The sequence below is a fragment of the Siniperca chuatsi genome, linkage group LG2, assembly GCF_020085105.1.
Source record: "Siniperca chuatsi isolate FFG_IHB_CAS linkage group LG2, ASM2008510v1, whole genome shotgun sequence".
Classification (NCBI taxonomy): domain Eukaryota; kingdom Metazoa; phylum Chordata; class Actinopteri; order Centrarchiformes; family Sinipercidae; genus Siniperca; species Siniperca chuatsi.
Genome location: NC_058043.1, coordinates 4,706,237 through 4,724,054, shown reverse-complemented (window position 1 = coordinate 4,724,054; position 17,818 = coordinate 4,706,237). Strand labels below are relative to the sequence as shown.

The following is a 17,818-nucleotide window of genomic DNA, read 5'->3' as shown; positions in this document are numbered from 1 at the left end:
TATAATTAAGTCACTTTTAATTCTATGGCCCTTCATTAAACCAAGAGACTTTATATAGACATGCTTTCCCGGATTTAACTAATCATTTCAAACAAAATTAAGTGTAGCAATATAGTTTACCAAAAAGCCTTGGAGACATAATTCACAGAATTTAATACAAGACATTTTTTCAGAGATGTGAATAGATCCATACACCACCTAATTTTTGGAGTGAAATGTATGTTGCGTGTTTGAAGCTTTGAATGCCGAGAGTCACAATTATAAAAAGGCACATTTGGTGATTTCAAATGGCCAGAAAATGTTCAGCATCCGTGGATGCAGAACATTTTTATTGCCAGTTATAAACACATTCTGACAGAGTCAAATGTACCATACTGAATGTTGGGTTAAAGTAAAGTTAAAAAAATATGTGATTTAAAGAAGAGATTGTTAATTTTTTTAATGCAGCTGGTGAAAAAAACATCTTAACAGTTTATAGAAGCACTTTTAGTAGTCTTAGCTGTAGTTTAGTCTTCAATTTTATTTTGTACTATATTTGTATGCTGTTATAGAGGTACTGAAGCAAAATATTAAAATATGTGAAAACAGAACAATCCAAAAATCTCCAGCTGCAGTGCCTTTCCTAATACTACAACTCAAACTGGTAATTCGATTTCCATGAAAAGACAATGTGTGAGTGTGTGGTGTGTGTGTCTGCAAGCATGTACCTTTCCGCCAGGCCTCTCTTGGTTAGGCCGGATATAGTGATGGGGTCAAAAGGCTCCTCGGTGCCTGAGATGGTGATACCCAGAGGGCCTCCGTACCGCTTCAGCTCCACTGTGTAGATGATGCTGCCTGACGTCTCCTGCTCATCTGATGCGCACACACACACACACACACACACACACACACACACACACACACACACACACGTGTTAATCTAATGTTTCAATTCCAAAGAGTAGATGATACTGCCTGACACACTGTATGTTGCTCACCTGATACACACACACTAAAACGCTTCAGTTCACTAGGTGATACTGTATCACGTTACCTCTTCATTTGAAATGCACACACACAAACATATTTCATTCCAGAAGTAGGTCAAAACTCTCCTCAAGACAACACTGGTGAGGAAGACACAGTTTCCATGGTAACCAGGGAGAAGACTGCCTTGTCATCATGTAGCATGAACATAATAATCTGCATATTACCTCCTGTGTGTGTGTGTGTGTGTGTGTCTATGCATGTGATTATACCCTCTGAGTCGTAATCTAACATGATTATGCAATCCCTCCCTGTTTTTGTGTGTTTAGTTTACATCACATCAAATCACACAGTGGAACAGGATTATTCTCTCATTGCAACAACTTGGATGCGTTCATTGAATTAACTCGTCAAATCTCACAAATCCAGGATGTGGCTGTAAAATCGGTAACAAGTGGCCAAGCACAAGGGTCCTTAGCTGGTTTAAGACTCAGGAAATCAAGGCTGCTACATGTTGTACATGGTACACACATTAGACCAGCAGGATACCCTCTTCCTACACATTTTCTTACTATATCCCATATATTTCTTTGCTCTTTATGCTTTATTGTATAATTTATTGTTTCACACTGGATTTAATTGTTAACTCTTCCAATAGTTTGTCTCCCCACTGGGATCAATAAAGATGCATCTTACAGTATCTTAGATGGCCATTTTAAAGCTGCAGCAGGAGTCCATGAGTTCTGGACAACAGCACCACCTGGTGGTCAAACACAGTTAGTGCTTCTCCTTAAACTAATGCATGCTGATTTGAATGAACATTTTTTAATCAAATAAAACAAATCTGAAAAATCAACCAGAAAGACTTTTGTGCAGTGAAATAATACATCACACATATTATGGTTATCATGTTTACTGAACCACCAAAGACAGACTCAACTTTACCATATGCATATGCACGCATATACCTGAGTTGTCTTCGTCTTTGCGTATCTTTAGTTTGACCAGCTCCTCACACTGCTGCAGGATCTGCTCTGCATCGTCTCTGGAACAGTTCTCCAGTCTGATGTTGTCGATGGCCAACAGCTTATCACCAGGCTCCAATGTTCCTGTTCTGATGGAGAAAGAGAGAGACAGAGACACAAAAAGTGGAACCAGATACGATCTGTTCTGTCACGGTTGTACTACAGCGTCAGAATTCTGCCAAACTGCACTCACAGAACCCACACTGTACTTAACAGAGTGGAAGCTAAACTACAAGATAATCTGTACGATACCTGTGGGCCATGCTGCCCTTCTTGATGTCAGAAATGATGAGGGGCTCTCCTGGCTTCTTGCTGGCTGTGGAGGGAGATAACATCACACTAAGCAGCAGCAACAACAACAACAAAACAACTATATATAACACAGCTGTCAAAGAGTTTTCCCCACTACGATTACTACTAATAATAGCAATGATAATAATGATAATAAAACAAATAAAAAATAATAATTGTAACAGTAACATGACATCATTAACAATGAATAGTGATACATGAATAATGTCAGTAACAATAGCATTTATTACATTATCACGTTTTATTTGTTTTGAGATAATGGAAGGTAGGAGGTAAAATCTAATGAATTGGGTTTTTTTAAATAAAAAAAAAAGTAGTTGAACTCATCACAAGTCAAATATACTACTAACAGACACACAGACTGAGGAAGGCTGAAAATGTCTTGACAGCAAAGGAAAAAGAAATGATAATTTATCAGGTTAAATCTCTCTTATACTTTTATCAGGAGAAACTGTTCAAGTTGGCTGGTAACTTTGTGTGAAATCAGCTAATGTGTTGTGCCTGTAAGATCCTTCTCACTTTCAGCTGTGACTACTTCCATTCAGAAGATGGCGCCATTGCACCATTGTCTGACTGTCATTTTCATTTTGATCTATACAAAAACTATCCATACATCAGGGCCCAATGTAGAGTTTCTCTACAGGGCCACACATTTTATATAGAGTATTCTCTACATAGGGCATTTATAAATGTATATAAAATTTGACCTTTTTCTTCTAAAATTCCACATATGGCTTTATTGAACGCCTTTATTTAGCAAAGGGAGGTTACACCATTCCTGAGCAACCTCAGGAATGGTGTTTAACACATTTATGCTGGTAAGTAACTCAGTGAGTGGAGCTGCTTTACTGAAATTAAAGAGGATTCTGTTGAACAATTTACCGGTCATAAAAGTGCTTCTCAATCTTTGTAATACTTACTGATATATTTATATATCTTTACTCCAAATATTTAAAAATGTGCCAAGTTCAGCAGTCAACCTGCTCATGCAACTTGAAATACTACAATATATACTGGCACACTAAAGTGTGCACGCATCCCAGACTAACAACAGTTAAACACTGAATGTAGGTCATGCTGACTGAAGTGAGATGTGTTGATCACTCTCTGGACAGCAACACTAAAGCTTTACAGTGATGCATGTGATTAATGCCTTCAGTCATAACAATAAAGTAATTTACTGGAAGAACAATAACAGCATTAAAGACTGGATCCACTATGTTTAAAATACATACAGTGGTGTGAAAAAGTGTTTGCACCCTTCCCGATTTCTTATTTTTTTGCATGTTTGTCACACTTAAATGTTTCAGATCATCAAACAAATTTAAATATTAGTCAAAGATAACACAAGTAGACAGAAAATGCAGTTTTTAAATGAAGGTTATTAAGGGAAAACAAAATCCAAACCTACATGGCCCTTTGTGAAAAAGTGATTGCCCCCTAAACCTGCAATCAAGCGTTTGCGATAACTTGCAATGAGTCCTTTACAGCGCTGTGGAGGAATTTTGGCCCACTCATCTTTGCAGAATTGTTGTAATTCAGCCACATTGGAGGGTTTTCGGGCATTAACTGCCTTTTTAAGGTCATGCCACAGCATCTCAATAGGATTCAGGTCAGGACTTTGACTAGGCCACTCTAAAGTCTTCATTTTGTTCTTCTTCAGCCGTTGAGAGGTGGACTTGCTGGTGTGTTTTGGATCATTGCCCTGCTACAGAACCCAAGTTCGCATCAGCTTGAGGTCACGAACAGATGGCTGGACATTCTCCTTCAGGAGTTTTTGGTAGACAGCAGAATTCATGGTTCCATTTATCACAGCAAGTCTTCCAGGTCCTGAAGCAGCAAAACAGCCCCAGACCATCACACTACCACCACCATATTTTACTGCTGGTATGATGTTCTTTTTCTGAAATGCGGTGTTACTTTTACGCCAGATGTAATGGGACACACACCTTCCAAAAAGTTCAACTTTTGTCTCGTCAGTCCACAGAGTATTTTCCCAAAAGTCTTGGGGATCATCAAGATGTTTTCTGGCAAAAATGAGACGAGCTGCGCTCTTGGGGTAATTTTGGTCGGCCGGCCACTCCTGAGAAGGTTCACCACTGTTCCATGTTTTCTCCATGTGTGGATAATGGCTCTCACTGTGGTTCGCTGGAGTCCCAAAGCTTTAGAAATGGCTTTATAACCTTTTATAACCTTTATAACCTTTTCCAGACTGATGATCTCAATTACTTTCTTTCTCATTTGTTCCTGAATTTCTTTGGATCTCGGCATGATGTCTAGCTTTTGAAGATCTTTTGGTCTACTTCACTTTGTCAGGCAGGTCCTATTTAAGTGATTTCTTGATTGAGAACAGGTGTGACAGTAATCAGGCCTGGGTGTGGCTAGAGAAATTGAACTCAGGTGTTATAAACCACAGTTAAGTTATGTTTTAACAAGTGGGGCAATCACTTTTTCACACAGGGTCATGTAGGTTTGGATTTTGTTTTCCCTTAATAATAAAAACCTTCATTTAAAAACTGCATTTTGTGTCTACTTGTGTTATCTTTGATATTTAAATTTGTTTGATGATCTGAAACATTTAAGTGTGACAAACATGCATAAATCGGGAATGGGGCAAACACTTTTTCACACCACTGTAGATCTTTCTGCTAAAAGTGTGTACATGACATTTTGGTAATTGCACCAAATCAAATTTTACATTTTGCAAAAAAAATGATATACACCATGGTTGTAAACATTATAAGGCCAAAAGAATATAGACATCCAAATACGGTAACGCAGACACCCGACCATTACAGCCATATGCGATCATCATCATATTCATCTCATTCCAGAACCATGGCTGCAGGGATTTGCTCCCATTTAGCTAAAGGAGCGTTAGTGATGTTGGGCACTGATGTTGAGCAATAAAGCCCGACTCATGGTGGGGTTGAGGTCAGGGCTCTGTGCAGGCCAGTCAAGGTCTTCCACTCCAGACAGGAAAAATGATTTCTTTATGCACCTGGCTTTGTGTTTTTTTAACATTGTCATGTAAAAAAAACAGGAAAGGGCCTTCCCCAAACAAAGCCACAAAGTTGGAAGAACAGTACTGTCTAGAAAAGTATCACTGTATAATGTAGCATTAAGATTTCCCTTAATTGCAACTAAGTGGCCAAGATAAAGTATGCCAAACTGGCTGTCCACATACTTTTGGCCTTACAGTATAAGGTTTGTAATTAGTGTCATCTGAATGAAACACAGACTGTGAGTGTGTGGCCTGGTATCTATACCATTTTATAAACAATGTTGATAGCTAAGCTTTCCTGCAGGCTACAGTTACCCTGAGAAATACATGTGTATGATTGTGTGTGTTTTTGAAGAAGAGCAGGGTGGCCTCGTGACATTTAAACATTCTGCCAGCAGCCTGTCTAAACAAAAAAAAAAAAAAAAAAAAAAAAAAAAGATCATATGAGCAATGTTTGGTGTGTGTGTGTTCCTACCACTGATGGTGAGCCCCAGCTCCACTCCTCTTTTCTTCGGCAGTTTGACGTGGAAAGTACCACTACTAGGCACCACTGACTCTGTGATACAAACACAGTGTCACACTCAGTGTTAAACACATGCAGAAAATCCATTATTATAAAAAAGCAACAAATAATTCATCCCGCTTAACATTTGTAATTAAAGACATTTAGCTCTTGCTCTTATCTCCTCTGAATTGCTCTTCTCTGAGGCAAACAGCGACTTCAAATCCTCAGTTTGCCTGCATGAGTCATAATACTAATTCCACCAGTAAAACAACTCTACATCCAGGCATTAACATGACGAGTGCAAGTGGTGAGCAGAGCAACCGCTTACCACTTTTTAACAAGCTATTTGGATCAGCTCCTCACTTCAGAATCCTTCAAACTCACCAAGAAGCTCTTATCACTGACTGACACTGTAAACATGATAGTCAAGTTCAGTGTGCAGTGTTGTGCCTAACAACACAAAAAGTTACAAAAAGTGGACAATAAGTATATGCCATTCAGAGCTGATTAACTTATTTTGAAAGGCTATAAGAGTAAAAGTCTTAAATATTACGCTTGGGAATTGGCTGCATCAACTTTTGGGGTTAATGGTAGGGTAAGAAATCATTCTAATTTCTCTCTGTTTATAGGATAAATGCTAACTTCACAATTTCTTGCTCGCTATGTTAACTCACAAAATGATGCAACTTTATGAATGGCAACATCAAAAACTGGAAAAACATGATTAGTTACTGCAGAGAGCTACACAGCTTAAATCAAGTCAAATCCCTTAGTGTTATCACAAGGGAAAATTTTTGATTTCAGTAGTTTGTGCAAAACAAACTATCGCAGGTAGAGACAAAACATAGGCTTTTGTGCTGATTTTATCATAGTTCATTGTTGATAACTTCAGAGTTAATGTTTGTTGTCCCAGTAACTCAGAGTGAGCTATGACTTCAACAGCTTATCATTATGTTTTACTGAAGAGATAAAACCACTTTAAAAAGCGCCTTAAACAAAAATAAATTCATTTGTGTGTTTAAGCGTACCATGAGAGACTAATTGTCTAACCTCTTGGTGTACAGATAGTTTGATTGAAAGGATGGATGTACATTGTTTTCTAAACTACATACACTATTGTGAAAAACTGTTTTAGCAATTTATTTTGTAGTGTACATGCCTCATTCTGTAGAGCAAAGTTTTCTCTTCATCATCCAAAAGTTAAAAAGTAAAAGTACTGAAAAACAGCAGACTGCTCTGTCGTACAGATCTCACCCATTAAATGCATGAAATGTTAGCAATGAGATTCACTTCAAAACAACTAAAATCAACTTCAGTTTTTTTTTTTTTTTTTTAAATTTGTACTGATTAAACCTTTACCCGTGTGTGAGTTCAGTATGCAAGTGGAAGTGACTTTTCTTCAACATAGAAATCAGAACTAAGGAAAGCTTTGAACTTGTGGGGTATCAGTGTGGTTGTTAGATTTTCATGGGGTTAAAAGCATGTAGATGGGGCCATGCTCTGCAGTGAAGAGCTGTAATTATTCTGCCCACCCCTGCCTGCACTGAGAGAAAAGCTTTCAGCAGCTGAGTTTCACCAGTTCATCCTGTCTGTGCAGATGTGTACATTTGTACAACACAACTGCTAAATGCTTGCTAATAAAGAATGCGCAGCGTTTGCCAGTTGCTCTGTTCTCTTTCATTATACTAATGTTTTAAACCCTCACAGATGAGCAAAGAAGTGCAACAACCCTCCACAGGTGTTATTGCAACAACAGGTGTCTGACACAATTCAATATTCGATATCTGGCAGAGAGGTAATAAATCTCATAATGATACGAGACACGCAAATCTGAGAATGTGGTAAACCTTTTGTTAACTTCACAAACCTGCTACGTCGAATTCTATCTCCAATGAGACCTTATTGGTCAGCGCCGCATCTCGGAGAAGCTGATTGGCCTCCTCTAGCGTTCCATCTTCTGTGGGGATTCCATTGATTGACAGGAGGCGGTCTCCAACCTGCAGCAGGCCACACCTACAACAGGAGTTACCATGGTGATGTCAGAAAGATTGGAAGCATTGGATATCTACTTCCTAAATATCACTGTATCTTACAGTTTCGGTGCTTTGAGGCCTGAGCCCCACAAATCCCCACAAATCCCTACAGCTCCCATGTTGTTTTACCAGCGCAGCAGGACGCGTACTTGGCCATTTAAACTGTTTCTCCCTTACCGTCCCTATCTCCACCAACACTATCTATTAAATACCATCTTTCAAACTTTTTAGTTCTCATCTCTGTTGTCTAAAAAATGTCTGCGCTGGTTAACCTGCAATGGTTTTTTTTATTTTGACTGAGGTCTTCTTACTTCTGGAACATAACCCGGAAGTTCTGCTTTCACTATAGATCTCCATAGGCAAGAGTATGAGGTTTTGTTAAAAGAAACAACTTTTCTGGGTGGATTGTGATCAGTTTACGGCCTATAATTTGAGTTAATCTAAGTTCTTAGGAATTGTTTAAAACACCTTAGGTTTGGCAGTGAGAGGCGTCTTTTCCCAGTTGTTTTCTATAGGTAGTAAGCATTTTGCGTGCTGCTCATGCATCCTGGGCGTCTTGTGTTTTAGACGCCCGGAGCGCCTCGCATTTTTGCATGAGCGCTCTGAACGCCTTGAGCTGAAAAAACTTCGACACAGAGCGTAAAGCGCCCAATGTCATTTGCGTTTTTTCCCCATTGTCCAATCGGATTAGATTGTGAGTTTTCTTCACAGCAAATTCACAGTTAGACTAAGGACAGGTCATTCGGTGGTTGCCTAGTGACACTAAAAAAAAAAAGATAGCAGCAAGCTGCTCTCTTTTTAAATTGTAGGCTTCAACAAAAAAGAAGCAACCTGCAAAAAGTGCTCGGTCTGATCAGGACCTCAGGGTTTATAAAGCCATTAATACAGGGGTTCAATAAGGAACCCTCTGAGGTTCTCCAGTTGTTTCAGTCTGAATGACCCATCAAGGTTCCTCAAATTACAGGTTTCTAAAAACTTCCAGACACTAACATCTGCTTCTTTCTCAAGTGTCATTTTATATCTCCTGAAATAAAACATGATCGTGTAGGTATTTTCTGTTTTGTTCCTATTTAGACATGACTACTTCCAGGGTTAAAATGCTCTCAAAGGGGAAAGAAAACCTCAAGCACGTAGGTGTACTAATCATCAGCAGCCCCCTACCTGTGACGTATTTTCCTTTAATTCATTTTACATAGACAGATGACACCAGAAGGAGCTTCAGACTCCCTGTTGTGTAACATATCACATTATTTTTAGCTACTGTAGCTTTCAGTGCTGCTGTTTGGATATTAAAGATTTCTGTTTTCAAAATATCCACCATTTAGAAACCCCCAAACCTGGCTCCTCACTAGATAAATCAGTTCTGGAATGAAAGTAAAGCACATTAGCGCTGACTATTAATGTAATGAATTATATAAATACCTTTCCGTGGCAAAATAGATGTATATTGCAAAGGAGTCATTCTGTTTTTTGCAACAATAGCCTGTAAATTTAAGCAATTTTGGAAGCGAAGCCCCTCGTATGTTCAAGTCACTCCAGCTATACTAGGCACTAAAAGTGACAAACCCAAAACCCCTCTGCTGCTAATTGGCTTGTGTAAACAAGCGTATAATCACCAGACACACAAAGAACAGTATACTGAGTTGTTCTTTTTAAAGCTAGACAGAAATATCATAGCATGGTGGAACCTATGCTACATCCACCCTCTGCACTAATCTGTGCGACCAGTGAGCACAGCTGTGCAGAGAGCCATCAGTGCTATAATGAATGAATGTAAAAAAGTGGACAATGTGATTCTAACTGCAGAAACTTTTTTTTTTTTTTTTTTTTTTTTTTTTTTTTTTTTTTTTAAAATCGCTTAAGGTTCAAAGGTCATGACTGTGGTTTAGGATTAGTGCACTGAACTAAAATAAGAGCCATATTATTAAATATTATAAAATGATACAGTAGTTCTGCACCAAGTAGACTTCTGACAGGAGAAAATGAAGATTAAGTCATTTGTCACACTTCGACTAGGCCTCTCCTTCATGCAGGTACTGCCCTTTGGATTTGCAGGGCACTTAGGATTTTCACTTGTCTGAATGTGACACAACACACACACACACACACACACACACACAGTTGATATATCCTCCATTAAGCCATGAGTGGGTGACCTGTATTAATATACAGTCAGACATCTTCATTATGAGCTACTGAGGATTAAATGGCCTGCCAAGACTGTCGTCCCTGTCTCACTGTCCCTCTGTTTCCCATTTTTTGTTCAGAAATTACCAGTTAATATCGCTCTCCACTTCTTTCCTGTTTTTGTCTCTTTTTTCCATTCTTTCTTTATGTAGCGTTTGAAGAATAAACTCAGGGTCCCTCTCTCTTCCATATGTCTCACTTTCATTCCTCTCCCCTCTCCTCTTAATTTCTTTGCTTTTTATTCCTTCCTTTTTGTTTTTTTCTTGTCTTGCAAGTTGTTTATAATAGATATGCTTCTTGGTGAGTAGTTTTATATATAATCCATCATCCAGCGTTAATCTGCAGTTTGTACAATGCAAACTTTAACTAGCAACATACTGTATATAAAGTATTGGTTTGATTACTGGCTATATTTTACTACCTTGGTGTTGTGGAGAACTTTGTGCCTTGCATCATCAGTACTGCAAGTCTGACAAAGTGCAGAGTTGATGTGCTTGTGTTGCAGTGCTGGCAGTGGAAAAGTGGAATGTGATTATGGTGTTATGAGGTTATGGTCCACTTTGCTTGTAGACGCCTCACAGATGCCTCCTGGTGGTTTTTGGTATACACAGCAACTACTGGCTGTTACAATTAGAATGCAAATTATGTGTGGCTCACTGCTGGCTTAGTAATATCGCACTACGCCATTTTCATTATGGAGCAAATGGACCAAATGAAACCAAGCAACTAGTCCAGCGTAATGAACTTTACATGTTTTGAATATAACATTGGTATGAAATTAAGATTGGTAATGAGTAGTTTTGTGTTTTCTGAGGATTGCTACAATATACATGTTAAAATTGATACTAAATAACATTTATAGAAAAGCTTCCAGCAGGACTAATGCAGGATAATTGCAGGTTAAAACCTTAAAAGAGGATGTCCTCGCTGGTCACCACTTTTAAAGACTATAAGTTGTGGTTCAGTGTAATTCAGGGTAGTGTGAAGGGGTTTATTTGGATTCACCCTGTCAAGCGTGAAGGAAGGTACTTATCGATTCCTCCGGCGTGGGCGAAGGGAAGCTAGCTAATTAGTGTTGTTAGCGTGGGCACTAATGGAGAAGAGAGTGTGGCCTCGGGGTGCAGAAACACACCCAGCACTTAGAGAATCTGTTAATACAACAGGAACATCAATCAGAGACACACCCATACACACACACACACACACAATGCAGACACAATTGAGAATTCATACTAAATTGAGACTTGTGAGACTAATGAAGTGATGAACACATGCGTGAATTAAAGAGCAACAAAAGACGCAAATACACAGAGGATTGTGACTCTGACACACACACACACACTTGTACGTCAATATTTGGAAAACCCCACCTATGTTCATGTACATACAGTAAATGCTTAAAAATGTTCATACAGCCACACATCACACAGAGCCCGGCAGAGCTGTTAATACACCGCCAACATCAGTCTCACACACACCTGCACACACAAACAAACACTAACATTCAAATACACACAGGACAGCTAAGTAAAGCTGCTAATGCATCATTAAAGTCAGCATATGTCCACACACAAGCCATTAGTTTAGCTGTACTACAGCTTTCTTAGTCACACAAATACAAATGCACTGTTACAACACTTAATAACACACCTACATGTTACTAAACTGCAATACCAAGTAGCACACTACATCATTCAGGCAGACTATTGTACATCAGTGTGATTTTAATAATATGATTAATAATCTTTGTAATATTAGTAATCTACTAAACAACTTGGATTGGATGTATCTGACTGTTGTAGCCTTGCGGTGTAGAGATCAACATGTAAAATAGTCTGACAAAATATGTTTACTTTGAATTTAAGCTACTCAATAACCCCCCTCCAAAAAAAAAAAAATGTATAAGCTGCTGTGTCATCAATATTTTAACTCTTCAATTATAGATTTTCACAATTGTTTAGTTTTCATACTTCAGCATTTTATTCCCTGAACTTTTTTATACTAATTTAGGCTAATAAATAACACAATATATATTTAATTATAATATAATATATAATATAACTGCATATTTGCTTAAGTGAGGTAGATCTTGAACAAGCAAAGTTGGTAGTTAGTTATTCAGGATGATAATGTTTATGTTGTAGTGCCAAAGTAAATCAGTCTAACTTTGTACCTTCGTTTAATGTCTTTGTGTGGAAAGGCTATACATCACAGACACATTGGTAAAGAACATAAAAATATCGTGCACAGTTTATTCATGCGTGAACGCGTGCGTGCTCACCTCTCTGCAGAGCTATCGGGCTCTATGAATCGGATAAGTGGGGGTGCGGACAGTGTTTCAGTGGCAAATATTCCTCCCTGCAGCTGGACACCGAAGCCGTTGAGTGGGTCGCCTGTTAAGACGACCTCACTGGTCTCTACATGAACTACCTGACCACCCGGACCCACCGAACTGGACGCCAGGGACACTAAACACACACAGGTACACACGTGAGATGGATTTTTTGATTATTAATTTCCCTGCAGAAATATTACATTATTGTACAGACAGACAAACATATTGAGCTTACAGGAGCTTTTGTGCTCTTTCTTCCTTTGCCGTCGTTTGAGCAGCGAGTTCCGTGGACTCATGGGAACTGTAGGCCTGGGCAGGGTGCTGGAGCTCTGGCTACTGGGGCCCGATGTAGTCGTAGAGCCGGGAGAGAAACTGGCAGATACCAGAGCTAAAAGAGAGAGAGAGAGTTCCCTTACTGCAATACATGGGTAAGAAGAAAGGGATGGAAGAATTAATGAAGAAAGTCTGACAGACAGACAAGTCTGTCTTGTCACTGTTTGTGTTCTTACACTTGCAGTAGTCGAGGCTGTTGATGGTGTTATTATTTGAGGCGGTCCACGACTTGTTGAGAGTGGAGCTTGTGTTGCAGAGGGTGGAGTTTGGAGGGTGACAGTAGTTCACACAGGGGTCCCAGGAGTGGGGGTGGTCCGACTTCTGAACCTTCACTGAAACACACACAAATGATTTAGTTACTTCTGAGGACAAGGTGTCGACTTACCGTAACCCTTAACATGTGTTAACATGTCTACCACCCACAGTTACTATAGCTTTAAAAGGTGCCCTGTGGAGTTTCTTTTGTAAGCAAACAAAACTTGTGTTTTACATTCAGTGTTTCTCACCAAAACATTGTGTGAATCCTTGAGGTCTACCAAACATGCTGAATGCATAAAACATAACACATTTGCAGAGCTGGTTTTTAAAAATATTTTAAATCCTGCATTGTTTAAGTCCATTTTTGCTCACTTGCAGTCTTCTTCATCCTTGGCGCATTGCTATGCTTTTTTGTGCGTTACTGCCACCAACTGCACAACAGGTGCTGGTAGCCACATTTTGTTACCTTTGGACAGAGCAATGCTAGCCATTTCCCCCTGTTTCTGGTCTTTGTACTAAGCTAAGCTTCATATTTACTGTACAGACATGAGTAGTGTCAATTTTCTCATCTAACTCTCTGCAAGAAAGCGAATACGCTTCTTTCCTAGAATGTTGAACTTTTCTTTTAAATGGAATAATCGGATCATATCTCTGCCTTCTACTAGTGAGGTATGGCAGGGCGACCAGAAGTGCCTGGGATAGCAGTAACAAACTAAGGTACCTTAGCGTTAGTTAAGTGATGTGGGACTCTGACTTGGCACTTTATCTGCTTTGAGACAGACAGTTGTTCCAGCTGCTTTAATAAAATGCACCTGACCTCATTATTAAAGGAGTACTGATAAGCCTCCAAGCTTTTCAGATTGTTCAGCGGTTCTCCGTTGGTAGCAACGGAACCAATAAAGTAGCTAAATATGCTACTGTACGTTATCCGATGCAAAGTCTTCAGGTCGTGGTCCAATCCCTTGGTAGCAGAAGGCAGATGTATGATCATATTATTTAAGGTGTGACAGGCTGTCACACTTCATTTATTTCCTCAAAATCTCTAAGAAAAGGGAAGACACCTGTAGCATACCACACATATTGGTATTCAGTGAAAGTAATAACTTGAAGTAGCCCATAATTCATGTAAGGTAACATGGAGCTAGGACTAACGTGGATAGCGGTATAACAAACACCTGTCAATATTTTCCAAAAATACCATTGGGAATCTGTAATTCATTAGCATAACATATGGAATTATCTCATTATATTGTCAATTAATTAGACCAATAACACATTAAAAACACAGAAATGCTGGTGGACTGTGCCATCTGTTAAAAGTCACTCTTCCTCAGATGTCAGGAGAACCTCTTCTAGGGAAACTCCCACTGAGAGCATCAGCATACGATCAAGGCTCAAGTCTGACAAACTACACAGCTTTATGTGTAATTCCTCACTACACACACTTATCTCAACTCTGAAGTTGATCCTAAGCTGGCCTGTGCTGCCACATCCATCCAACAGAGCTTTTGTTTCCTCGACATGCGAGTCATTTTATCTAAACCGCTCCGTTGGCAGGAGGTCTGAGGAGCATAAGTGTTGGGCGGCCTCAGGGTGAGATCTGAGAAATGTGGAAACATTTTCCTGTCTAATCCTCCCTGACTAAAAATAAAGTCATTACGTCCAGTGAAACACACTGGAGAGACAGATCTGCTGACAAGAAATGGCTGCAGCCACACTGATAGATGCACACTTATGCTCACTTACACACCTTACATACATAAGAGAAGATACACAAATACACGCAAGGCCAAGCGAATAGTGTGTGTACACAAATTTATGTCCAGACTCACCAACATAATCTATACTGCAGAAACACATACTGAAACACAATCAAAGTCATACACACACACACACACACACACACACACACACACACACACACACACACACACACAACTGCAAAACCTTTAATCAGAGTGTCTATTAATAAAAACGCAGCAGGCTGGCCGCAAGGTCTCCTGCAAGGCCATCAGTATCCTAATGAGCTGTGTTCAACACACACACACACACACACGCATATACACACCAATGCGATCACACAATTGTGATTAGAAGAAAGAAAGAATACATTTTGCTTTGTAGAGATAAATGAAGGAGATGCGAGATGAGATGTCGACCTTTTGAGAGTGAGTGTGTGTGTGTGTGTGGTCGGTAGCTTCTAGTACTTTCTTAAAATGAACTTTATTGTTTTTTGTCGCTTCAACATAGATTAGAATAGAATGAAAAAGAGAAAAGATGAGACAAGTGGGGAGGAGACGTGCAGAGGAAGAGGAGGAGATGAAGAAAGGAAGACAAAAAAAGGAAAAGAACAGAGGAGAAAAGGTGGAGGTGTCGGGTTGTAAGCTGCATCTGACAGCTTGCAAGAGAGGTGTAATGGCTTTAATTAAATACCATCCTGCCTTTACACTACCTGTCACTCTGTCACTGTTCACTCATTCATCTGCCACTTCTCTTTTCAACTTTCTCTCTTCCTGCTGTTTTCATGCTGAGATGAAACTCCCGTCCCACACACATTCTATAGAAAGCAGAACTGAGGCAGAGGTTTTAGTCTATTTCTGTCTAGAATTTCTAGTATTTGTCTTTATTTTGTGTCTATAAGCCTCTTTTTTTAATTCCGCCTTTCTCAACCTCTCTCGTGAGTCTAATCAGGTCAAAGAACAATGCAACATTAAGAAACACAAACAGATTTTTCCCACCAACCAGGAAAATGCATTCATGTTTCTCTGACTTAAGTTACTACAATACTGGCAGCTTTATCGCAGGTTCTACATGTGTGTGAACTGTACAGGCTGCATACAGGCGTGTGTTCTATGTGTGAATATGTGTCATTGAATGTGTGTGTACTCTTGTCATACTTAAACCCCTCAGCTGTGAAGCATTAACCTGGGATAATAAAGCAGCCGTTGGAATCAGCGTTTCCCCTATAAATCCACTGGCACTAATTCTCCTGCAGATGAAAGCCATCACTTGGCTATGGGTGAAGAAACACTCCTTCAACTAATTAAGCTCAGAGTTGCTGTCGCAGCCAAAATATTCCGCAATCGTTGTTCCGCAAGAGAGGATGGAGGGCAGAAAGACACTGGAATGAGTGGAATCGTTTTCCTCTCTGGACCTCTCGGGTCTTAAGTAATGAGCTGGTCTGAGGGCAGACGCCCGGGGAGGAGAGTAGAGATATGGACGCATGCGAGCGGCATGCTGCAGTATACAGTATTATCAAAATGGCATTACACTTTAGCCAGAAATCTAAAAAACAAAACTGTCATGAGCACCACACAATGTAACATCTTAGGTAAAATTCATATAGTCACATTGTACATACTGTAGCAATGAGTTCCCTTGCTTGTTGTTTTAAAGTTTCTCTTAAAGAAATTCTTAACAGACCTGTCATTTGAAAAGACATCTGAAAAGACAAAATTAGATTTTAGCAGATTAATAAGAAGCTGGCTAACTAGCTGTGGAGAGAAATACAGACTTTGGAAAAAAATAATTAAGGATTTTGGTGGCTACAGACCCCACTGTGAACAAACCTGAGATGCTTTACACACACACACACACACACTGAGCCTGTATGGTGGTCTAGGGCTGGCTGTGAAAACCAGACTGACAGCCAAAAGCTTCAATCTCATCAAGAGATTATTATACTCATTAACTTCAAGACCAGGCACACACACATACACACACAAATACAGAAATATAAAGAAATAATCCTCTCTCTCTCTCTCTCTCACACACACACACCTGACCTCTAAATCACTTTAGTAGTAAACAAGTGTAAAATATATTTACTGCACAGCTGTGTCATCACATATCTGACACAACATGATCAAACAGTGTCAACAGCTGTCGTGGAGGACAGCACAAGGTGTAAAAGAAAAACAACAACATGAATTTGAATTTGGCCACATAACTAAACACACACCATCTGGTTGACAACAGTGCAGACGTTATTAAATAGCAGGATAAAATAATGCGTTCATGAGTGATTGAAGGATAATTACTGCACATTTTTTTATTTATGCAACGATGACACGACTTTGTTTTCTTGTTTCATTTAGTTGAGTGTATTCATGTCAGTTCTGCATTACGTTGCTCTGCTTACTGTCACACACCTGGCAACCACAAGACAATATGGAAGTCTCCTCCACATAGGAAACTAGAAAAGTGCACTCAGTAGAGTCCAGATCTTCGCCAGGCCTTGTATCACCAAATGGTGTATGAATAACACGCCAATGTCTCAAGTAATTTTGCGTGTCATCACGGTACTTGAATGTGTAAAAAACACATTCATGTACCACAAAAGTAATGAACAAATGGCCGCCAAATTATTGCATAATGAGGTGATATGAGAAGATGATGAGGATAGATGGACAAACACGTTTTATCATATCTTAGCTAATCCACATGTGATAGCATACATTCGTTTAACCTACTGTAGCAGTTAGTGTTGACTTTACACTCCATTTTGTGTTCAACAGGTGCAACAGGTTGCTGAAGCTGGTGACAGCATATACCTCCCAAATGTAAACACAAGAAAGCACACAAGCATTTTCATGTTCTGCCCTGTGAGGTCCACATCCACAGAAGAAATGCAAATGTGGCCTAAAATGACCTGATGTGAACCTTTACATGCTCTAAGTTACATCAGGAAAGATGTACTGTACAAATGTTAACATGTCATACCAATGAGGTCGCAAACACTTAAAGCAAAATTGGCTTTATGCTTTCCCACTGTAAATCGGAAAAATATAGATGTTTACTAATTTTCTCTCACATGGTCAAAATCTAAAAGACAACAAGTGTTTTTTTTAACAACCTTTG

General features: G+C 39.3%; 1 protein-coding gene across 11 annotated transcripts in view; it reads right to left on the bottom strand.

Annotated features, from left to right (window-relative positions):
* LOC122887804 (glutamate receptor-interacting protein 2-like) overlaps positions 1-17,818 on the bottom strand; it is a 267,289-nt gene that overhangs the window by 17,330 nt on the left and 232,141 nt on the right. For all 11 annotated transcript variants that reach the window (XM_044221385.1, XM_044221405.1, XM_044221341.1 and 8 more), the window contains exons 10-17: positions 12,877-13,032; positions 12,603-12,755; positions 12,314-12,500; positions 7,680-7,825; positions 5,783-5,863; positions 2,244-2,307; positions 1,935-2,080; positions 708-852 (exon numbers count right to left, since the gene is read on the bottom strand). In XM_044221385.1, coding sequence (XP_044077320.1) covers positions 708-852; positions 1,935-2,080; positions 2,244-2,307; positions 5,783-5,863; positions 7,680-7,825; positions 12,314-12,500; positions 12,603-12,755; positions 12,877-13,032 — 1,078 coding nt within the window. The remainder of the gene's footprint in view (positions 1-707; positions 853-1,934; positions 2,081-2,243; positions 2,308-5,782; positions 5,864-7,679; positions 7,826-12,313; positions 12,501-12,602; positions 12,756-12,876; positions 13,033-17,818) is intronic.